Source organism: Erythranthe guttata, chromosome 6 (genome assembly GCF_056151865.1).
Source record: "Erythranthe guttata isolate IM_541 chromosome 6, IM_541, whole genome shotgun sequence".
Lineage (NCBI taxonomy): Eukaryota > Viridiplantae > Streptophyta > Magnoliopsida > Lamiales > Phrymaceae > Erythranthe > Erythranthe guttata.
The window spans coordinates 2,065,159-2,074,950 of NC_142538.1; the positions used below are offsets into that span (position 1 = coordinate 2,065,159).

General features: G+C 39.0%; 2 protein-coding genes across 2 annotated transcripts; one reads left to right on the top strand and one right to left on the bottom strand.

Annotated features, from left to right (window-relative positions):
* The first annotated feature begins 359 nt into the window (after positions 1-359).
* LOC105971765 (pectinesterase 2-like) lies at positions 360-2,645 on the top strand. The gene is made up of 2 exons (XM_012996647.2): positions 360-1,307; positions 1,830-2,645. The coding sequence occupies exons 1-2, from the start codon at positions 404-406 to the stop codon at positions 2,519-2,521; spliced, it is 1,596 nt and encodes a 531-aa protein (XP_012852101.2). The 5' UTR covers positions 360-403; the 3' UTR covers positions 2,522-2,645.
* Positions 2,646-2,854: 209 nt separating this feature from the next.
* Positions 2,855-7,842, bottom strand: LOC105971764 (Tetratricopeptide repeat (TPR)-like superfamily protein). The gene is made up of 4 exons (XM_012996646.2): positions 4,718-7,842; positions 4,460-4,537; positions 4,286-4,392; positions 2,855-4,168 (listed from the first exon to the last, which is right to left on the bottom strand). The coding sequence occupies exons 1-2, from the start codon at positions 7,580-7,582 to the stop codon at positions 4,466-4,468; spliced, it is 2,937 nt and encodes a 978-aa protein (XP_012852100.2). The 5' UTR covers positions 7,583-7,842; the 3' UTR covers positions 2,855-4,168; positions 4,286-4,392; positions 4,460-4,465.
* Positions 7,843-9,792: the final 1,950 nt, after the last annotated feature.

Sequence of the window (9,792 nt, forward strand, 5' to 3'; positions counted from 1 at the left end):
AAAATTTAAAATTAAACATTGACGAAATTTTGTGGTTTGGAGGATCGTATATAATTAGACAGCTCTCTTTTATATGTGTATCCTAATTGTTGCCTCATAATTAATATTATTATTTGATAAAAAGATTATTATATATTATGTTTGACAAAAGATATCATATTTAAAACAACAAGGAATAGATTTTCATTTTTCAGAATACAGTACATATATATGTACACTATATTTGAATTGGCTTTTGTTAATAGTCAACTCTAATTTCATTCTCATCTACTAATACTATACCACATCACAGCTATCCTATCATGCACCATCTTTTTCCACTCTCTCTATATATATATAATCCAACTTCCTCATATTTACTTATTACATACTCATCCACAAATTAAAAATACACATCATCAAAATGGAGCTCAAATTCTTGATCCTAACATTACTTTCTCTCTCCTCCACCATCGGCCTCCTCCCCGCCGCGGCCGCCATCAAACCCCCCTCCGGCGACGTAAACTGGTGGTGCAACCAAACCCCCTACCCCGAGCCATGCAAACACTTCATGAGCCAAAATAACAACAATCCACGCAAATATTTCTCCCTCCAAAAAAAATCCGATTTTCGAAAAATGGCCATTCAGTTAGCCCTAGAGCGCGCTACTTGTGCCGTGGGCAACACGAGAGCCCTCGGCGCCAAGTGTAGGAACGAGCGAGAGCGGGCCGCCTGGTCCGACTGCGTGAAACTGTACGAGTCCACCATCGAGCAACTCAACAAGACCGTGGACCCCACCATAAACTGCACCGATTTCGATTCCCAGACGTGGCTGAGCACCGCATTGACTAACATCGAGACTTGCCGAACGGGTTTCTTGGAGCTCAACGTAACGGATTTCGTGTTCCCGTTGATCTCGAACAACAACGTCTCGAAATTGATATGCAACACTCTGGCGCTCGGAGATGGTAGTAACGAGACGAATCACGAGACTAAGGGTTACTATAACAAGGCTGGTTTTCCGACGTGGTTTTCTGGGGGTGACCGGAAGCTGCTGCAGGCGGCGGTTAGGGCGGATGTGGTGGTGGCGCAAGATGGTTCGGGGAATTATAGGACTATTAAGGCGGCGCTTGATGCGGCGGCAAGGAGGAGCGGCACCGGGAGGTTTGTTATACATGTGAAGAGAGGTGTTTATAGGGAGAACTTAGAAATTGCTGGGAGTAAGATGAAGAATATTATGATGGTCGGTGATGGTATCAAGTATACTTTTATTACCGGCAGCCGGAGCGTCGGAGGCGGTTCCACCACCTTCAATTCCGCCACCGTTAGTAAGTCTATATCTATATCTATATCTATATCTATATCTATATCTATACATATGTAGACTGTAGTGTGTGTTATTAAGTGAAAATTTGCTTTCAAAACTAATTCGTGTAATTATGATAATGCCAAGTGTAAATTGTAGAGAAACTAGAGTAAAAATAATTTACAATTCAAACTATAATGTAGCTACGGAAAAATATAATACGGTGCTTCAATTTTAAATTCAACGGGTTAGTTAATTAGCTAGGACATCAATTTTCAATAACCGTAATTAATAAATTAATTTTTCAGTTTGAAATTGTCTCATCGTTGACAATGAGTAGTTTAATTCATAGTACTACGGTTTGTTTCAATTTCCAGCTGTTAATTGACCTAAATTAATACCACTTTGCTGATTTTTTCAAATCATCTCTAGAAGCTAGCGCCAAAAAAAACTTCAAAAAAAAAAAAAAAAAAAGAATTAATGCTAGTATTTGAATTAAATGTAATTTATTTAATTAATATTCTGATTTATTATTAATTTTCAGTTGTGACGGCGGAGGGATTCATCGCACGCGGCATAACAATCCGCAACACCGCCGGACCACAAAACCACCAGGCGGTGGCGCTGCGCTCCGGCGCCGACCTCTCCGTGTTCTACCGCTGCAGTTTCGAAGGGTACCAAGACACACTCTACGTCCACTCGCAGCGCCAGTTCTACAAAGAATGCTACATCTACGGCACCGTCGACTTCATCTTCGGCAACGCCGCCGCCGTTCTGCAGAACTGCATGATCTACGCACGCCGCCCAATGGACAAGCAGAAGAACGTCGTCACCGCCCAGGGCCGAACCGACCCGAACCAGAACACCGGGATCTCGATCCACAATTCCCGGATCATGGCTTCCCCGGATCTGGTACCCGTTCTCGGGTCGTTCAGATCCTTTTTGGGCCGGCCGTGGAAGCTGTACTCGAGGACGGTATATATGCAGACGTATATAGATACGCTGGTGGATCCGGCCGGGTGGTTGGAGTGGGACGGCACTTTTGCTCTGGACACGTTGTATTACGGTGAGTACAGGAATTCGGGTCCGGGTTCAAGTACTACGCGGCGGGTTAATTGGAGGGGCTACCGGGTTATAACAAATGCGGCGGAGGCGGGGCGGTTCACCGTTGCGAATTTCGTTGCCGGGCGGTCGTGGCTGCCTGCCGCAGGTGTCCCTTTCACTGCTGGGCTTTGAGTTTATCATTCTGTCAGTGCGTTGTGATTTTTTTTATTTTGTTTTATTCTGCAATTCTTTTGGTTCATTATTCTTTCTGTATAATAATTGCATTTTCTGAAATTAAAATTGTTCAAATTTCCTTTATAAATACTTAAACAGTCTTCATGACAAAGAAAGAGAATTGTTAATCATGGGATTATGTAATAAAAGTTTATATATGGCTTTTTTTTTATGTTTTTTTTTTTTCTAGAAAAAACTAGCAGATTTCATTGACGTAATTATTCAGAGCTTACCAATATCTTGAATAAAGCTTGGCAAAACGTCCGAAATAAAGGATTCAACAAGACAACCTAGCAATTTCGTGAGCAGCTCGATTGTTTTTCCTCATGACATGACAAACTTTGAAAGCTTCGAAACCTAGCGCCAATCTCTTAATATCATTGAGAATATTACCATAGATTGTCCGAGAATCCTCCTCTCCGTTAATCACTGCAATAATTGTGCTGCAATCGCCTTGCAAAAACTACTCTATTCCACTGGTGACCACGAGCAAATTCTAAGGCTTTAAGAGCAGACATTGCCTCGACTGAAATAGAGTCAAGGAGAGATGAGCTCCAAGTAGAGATCCAACCTAGGCAACTTCCATTAGCCGACCTCGCCAAACCTCTCAAACCGCAGCCATGGTCGGTCGAAGTTAGAGAAGCATCAAAATTAATTTTAACTTCATCTCTTGGAGGAGCCTCCCAGCTGGAATTCAATGTTCTCACAGAAGGACCAAGCTTCGTGCGAAGCACCTCAGCAGCAGACCCATGCACATCTGCAAGGAATTTCTTTGCCAACACGATAACATCAAGAGCCGATCGATGAACATCTTCAAAAAAACCTCTTGTTCGTTGCATGCCATATATCCCAACAAGTAACTATACATTATTCAAACTCGGATTTGTCGATTTTATCCTTCATATTCATAATCCAGTCGACAAAAGAGAAATCATTCGGCCAATGTATCGACCACGCCACTCCATTAAGCGCCCAAACTTGTCTAGCAAACGTACATAAAGATAGGCTGAAAGATAGGCTGTGAATGACATCTTCTTCACCTACATCACATATTTTGCATAGGGTATCCTCCAAGACTTTTCTTTTCACAAGATTTTGTCGAGTGGGTAGAAGGTTCTAGCAGCATTGCCAAAGGAAGATCTTAACTTTATTCGGCAGATTCAAGTTCCATAACCATATCCATGAAATCAAAGGAGCTAAGGAGGAGCAACTTGCTGAAGTAAGACCAACCTTTTCTTTCTCAACTTAAACAGCAAAGTGGTAGGCACTACGGACGGAAAATAAACCGTTCTTGTTATAATGCCAAATAAGGCGGTCTTCGTTTGTCGACGTTCCCAGTGGTATGGACAATATGCACTTTTGATCCTCGACATTGAAAATGGAATTAATCATATTTAAATTCCATTGACCGGTATCACCGTCGATAAGATTTTGTACCTTCATCTCTAGCAGCAGTAGCAGCCGCTTTTGTGAAGAACATGGAAATGTAAATACCACAGAATATATACATATATTATATTATATTATATAATATATATACATGTTTACTTGAAGCTGATGATTTCTGGCTGCACAATCTCCAAATCAGAGGGTGACTTTTGAAACCTGCAACAGCAATTCCATAAAGAAAATACAATAAAAATTCTTGATTTAATTTAAATTAATTAGGTGCAAGTAATTTAAAAAACCACAAGGCAAAATAAATCATCAACAATCACTAACCAAGGGAGAAATTCTCGATTTCGTAATTTCAAGCGGAAATCATTGGAGCACTTCAGCCAGATTAAGATATCTGCTCCCTGCCCTCGATTAGGCCGTCACTTCTTCTCCTGTAATAAATTAGATCAATCATTTCTTATAATAAATTTTAACAGCATAGTAATAATATTTTCATACCTCGTATCATATGGGATTAGAAATAAAAACGATGTTTTGCCATATAACCGCAACCAAGGCAAAAAGGAACTCTTGCTTATCTTCCCTGTGTTTTTTATTACAAGGTGAAAAAATAGAACCATTGAGAACTTCTATAATAATAATAATAATAATTAATAAATAAATAAATAAATAAAAATTTTAACAAACCTGTTTTGAGAACTTGTATTAGGGAACATTACCCACAGGCCACATGGCACAAGCTTCGTCCGATCTATGATCTTCATGCGAGATCGAATTCAGCCACTGACGGTGATAGCGGCACGGAGTATAATCGTGCGAAATCATCTCTTCATAAATCTTCAACGCATAATAACTCGAATCGTTAGCACACAGAGAACCCAGAATTTTCTCGTAAGAACCCTTCGAAGGCAAAAACCCTCGTTTCTGCATCATATGCGACAGAGTTAACGCATCAAAAACCTTCCCAACCTTACAGAAGCCTCTAATCAAAGTGTTGAAGAGCATTCTATCCGGAGGATAACCGTTTGCGTTCATCTCGTTAAACAATCCCACAGCGAGATGGACTTCCCCGATCTGAATGTGCCCATCGATCAAGATAGTGTACGTCACTCGATTGGGCTCCACGCCTTCTTTTCTCATCAGATTGAGATGCTCGTAAGCTGCGTGCATGCTCTGTGCGAAGCAGATTCCGAATATTATGCCGTTGTAGAGGTGCAAGTCTGGCATGTACGGAACCTTTTTAATCTGCTCAATCACTTGCAGGACAGCTGATTTCATTTCTTCCTCAGAAGTGACCAGGACTTGCAAACTCTTTCGATTCGGCAAAATAGCTTTCTCGTGCAGTAAATGAAACAGCAAATTTTTACCCTTGTCCGAGTTTGCACTCGATAGGTACCGTTTTCTGTCAAACCGGCGGATATTTCTAGACACACCGCTGACTATTGTGATATACGTGACCAAATCTTGCTCGAGTTGACTTTTCTTCATAAGGTCAACCAATCTGAACGCAAACTCGAACTCCCTCTTCCTCAAGAACTGCTTAACAAGGGAGGTATAAAGAACGGCATTCGGCATGAAACCATCTTTCATCATTCTATTGAGGTACAAACAGCTTTTCTCCGTCATATTTCTCTTAACCAGCCCGGTTATAAGTGCTGTATAAGCACGGGAATTCGGCCTAATATTGTGTTCCGTCATTTTCTTGAAGAATTCACGGGCTTCGTTCACCCATCCGTTATTTGAATACGCGTTAATCATAGTGACAAAAAGGGTTTCATCTGGATCTATACCATGCTCGCGCATTCTGTAGTAAAACTTTTCCGCCTCACGCATCATTTTCTGTCGTCCTAAACAGCCAATAATCGAGTTGTACACAGAAATATTTGCCCCAATTCCCATTTCTTCAATTTTATCAAGAACATCTATGGCCGATGCCACGTCACCCTTTATACAGTGCTCGTTCACTATAATCGAGAAAGTCGACTGCTTCGGAACTAGCCCCTGCTCCTGCAAAACTTCAAGTAAAGATTCAGCAGCGTCGACATTTCCTTCTTGTGCAAGTAACTTAATCAAGGAATTAAAAGCGGTGGGCAAAGGCAACATGCAAAGATTCTTCATTTTTTCAAGACAATGCAGAGCAGAATCGAGTTTTCCCGCCATACATAAAGCTATCATGTATATACTAAAAGCCTTATCTGCCGAAACAGAGTTACCTCTTACTATCTCCTCCAAAAGACGATCGATTTCAAGAATTGCACCCCTTGTAGATTTAGGCTTCGTAAGGAAAACGTCGAGACTGCAAGATTCTTTTGCGATGGCATGCAAAATTGTTTGGGCGAAAAATAATGGATCCCCTATCGGATGGTTCTTGGCAAAGATGAAGAAGAAAACATGATCCGGAACAACTCCATTATCCAACATCTTATGATACAAACTGTAAAGTTCCTTAAACTTTCGTTCCGTACATAGTGCAGCTAGCACGACAGTATAACAGTGCACATTGGGAGGAACATTGCACCGAAGCATGTAATCCAAGAGCTCTAATGCACGGTCAACTTTCCGGTCTTTGCAGTACTTACTAAGCATGATTTGGTATGTAACTAAATCGGGTTTCAAACAAGACCTCACCATCTTATTACACAACGCCCAGCCTCTGGAAAACAAACCCAAGTTAAAGAATCCGTGAATCAATGTATTATAAGTATAATTATCAGCCTCGTAGCCCATTTCTAGCATCCTCATAAACAATCTCATCGCCATTTCGATTTTCCTTCCTTTGCAATATGAATTGATAAGATAAGTGTACATGTATTTATCCACTACAAAACCATTAGATTCAATTTCTGTACACAAAATCTCGGCTTGTTCAACACGACCCCATTTACAAAAGCCAATAATCAATGATTTGCACATATGAACAGTAGGCAACACCCCGTTTTTTTTCATCACATCGAAAACATAAACCCCCTCGTCTAAGAACCCTCTACGAGACAATCCCTTAACCAGCCTATTGTAACAAGAAAAATGGAGTACCGTATCATGAGCATCACCAATTTGACAAAAACAATCGTAAGCCTCCAAGAATCTATCTTGCTCAGAAAACCCTTTGATTATAGCATTGCATGCACCAACCCAAGGTGTAAACCCCAATTTGATAACGCTATCGAAACAAGATTTCGCCTCATCTAACTTACCGAGCTTAGAGTAACAGATAATCATAGAATTCAATAAATTACGATCCGGTTCGAGGCCTTGCCCCACTATGCAATCCATGTACAGTGACTCTGCCGTTAGGGCATCACCAGAAATCACAAGTTTTCGAATAAGACAAACATAACCGCAAAAACCAAGGTCCATACCTCTTGCTATGGCGAACTCAGCGGCTGAGGTTGCTTCTAGAGCGGAAGAGCATTGAGAGATAAGCCTTTGAATCACTTTCTGAGCTGAAGAAACTAAGCCCCGGCTCATAAGCTGGTCCGCTAACGAAAAGCACAAATCTTTTTGGGTGATTTGGGATGGTGAAGAAGAAAACGACGGCGTTTTGGGCTGTAATGGCAAAGGGCAACTGCTGAACGTTCGTCTTCTAACAAATTTGGACAGCAGAAATCCCTGCTTGATCATAATCGTGTAAGAGGAAGCTTCTGTGTAGTTTGAAATTTTCGTCCTCAGCGCAAAAACCTCCGCAGCAAGGCGGCCGTTCGCCGCCGTGATTCGTCAATTGGACTCCATGGAAGAACAAGAACAGACCTAAATTGTGTGTTTCTGTGATTTTCAGAATTGATTTTGTACAGAATAATTAGAATAATCAGAATTGATTTTATACAGAATAATCCATTTTCCGGTTTGGCTGCTTAAACCCCTTAGCAGGGGTTTACAGTTTATTTATCCGGAAAGAAAAAGAAAAATAAATAAATAAATACTTCTAATTTAAAATAAGAGTAAATTGCGGATATGGTCGAATTATTAAAATTCCTCTCATGTTTGAGTAATTACATACACTTCCCAAATTATATGTTATTTTATGAAAAAACTCTTTCATGGGCAAATTATTAAACTTAGGGATGTTAAATTGATAAAATCGAATCAAAATTTCGTTAAGCCAACATTTCATACTGTTTATCGAACTAAATATACGATTTGATTCGGTAAAGAATCAAATTACAAAAAAATTATGTAAAAATATTTAAAAAGAACCCCGTAATTACCCAACCAATAGGGATTTTTCTTGATTTAGTCATACCTCGGGGGCATGGCCGTAACTTGCCCTTCAAAATAACAACCAAAATAATAGTTTATTGGAATTTAATTTCTTGATGGTAAATGGTAAGCCCCTAGCCATGTGAAATAGTGCTTTTAATAAATTAGAATCCGATCCAGTGGGCTTGGATTATTACAGAAAAGGGCCCAATTAATTTTCCATTTTAATATACGATACACATGTAATATATACTAAGATACAATACGATGAAGTTCACTGGTTGCAGCATAGAACAATTCATGAATAAATGGGAATTTTGTTTGCACTTCGATTAATTATCGATTATATTCTAATTAAGAAAACCACTGCGTATATAAATGAGGACGTATATATATCTCGCTCGTGTATTATGAATATGATTCTAATCATTTTCGTTTCCACTCTTGTTATCGCTTAATTATTTGCTCTCATTTCTTACTCGATCTATATTAATAACTCTAATAGGGATTATAATTTTGAGAGAGACTTTTAAACCAATTTGTAATCATAATACCCTACTTATAATACATAATTACGCATAATTAGATTAGGGTTTCTAGCTTCCTCCTTGAAAAGGTGATATATAGATCATAAAATTTTGGTCACAATTTTCGATTGCGTCGTCTTAATTAGGACTATATATATTAATCTTAAATTTGGAAGTTTGAGAAACTTGAAATGATTTCAAATATTTTTGTTATCATATCATATTAATGGAATCACTATGCTTACCATGCAAGTTGATCCTGTGCCACATGCCATGCACATTGAGAGGATGATATTATAAACCATTTTTTCAAGATATAATTATAACTAATATACAAATGGGATAATTCCTTATATATATATATATATATATATATATATATATATATATATATATAAAGAATAAAAACGAAACATGTATAAAAATGGTACGGTGTCTTCACGCTTATTGTACTCTACAAAATGATGAGGGTATATATGTATGTATATTTCTATCAAGAATGGCCTACATGTATTCGTACTCTATTTTTGAGTATCTTTTACTCATATTTGCAGGTATACAATTACTATCTAGATATACTCTTTTTTTCCAATATAATAAATATTTGCCGATATAAAATAAAACTATGAATTTTTCAACAATTAAAGTGCATAAGCAATGTTGTCAGGACTGGACCGGACTGGCCGATCGAACCGGTTCGACCGCGACCTGTCAATAATTGTCTTTTCTTTTCTTTTATCTTGTTTTTTTTTACTGTATTGTATTTAAGGCTTGAAATTGGAGGGATGAGGGCATTATTGTCTTTTTATTTTTAAACTTGGGAAATACCCAATAGGGACAATCCAGGTGGCCCACAAATCACACTACAAAATATTGTTTAGGGCCCGCGTATATGGGGAGAGAGTAGTAGGTAGGCCTTCCAATGATGAGTATTAATGGGACCCACACAAATAGTATGATAGTATAGATGGCGCAATCTCATTGGTTGTTGGCCAACCAACCAGAGAGCACCACGTCATTCGACATTTCTATGTATAAAACGAAATCCTCAAAATAAAATAACAGTGCAACTAACGGGATCAGAGCCCCCCACTAAGCTCAATGATA

Excerpts from the sequence above, each read along its gene's own strand:
- LOC105971764 (XM_012996646.2), bottom strand. The coding sequence starts at position 7,582 with ATGATCAAGCAGGGATTTCTGCTGTCCAAATTTGTTAGAAGACGAACG. Across the intron at positions 4,538-4,717 it reads ATTCGATCTCGCATGAAGAT|AAGCAAGAGTTCCTTTTTGC; the intron begins CATAGATCGGAC and ends CACAGGGAAGAT.
- LOC105971765 (XM_012996647.2), top strand. The coding sequence starts at position 404 with ATGGAGCTCAAATTCTTGATCCTAACATTACTTTCTCTCTCCTCCACC. Across the intron at positions 1,308-1,829 it reads CTTCAATTCCGCCACCGTTA|TTGTGACGGCGGAGGGATTC; the intron begins GTAAGTCTATAT and ends ATTAATTTTCAG.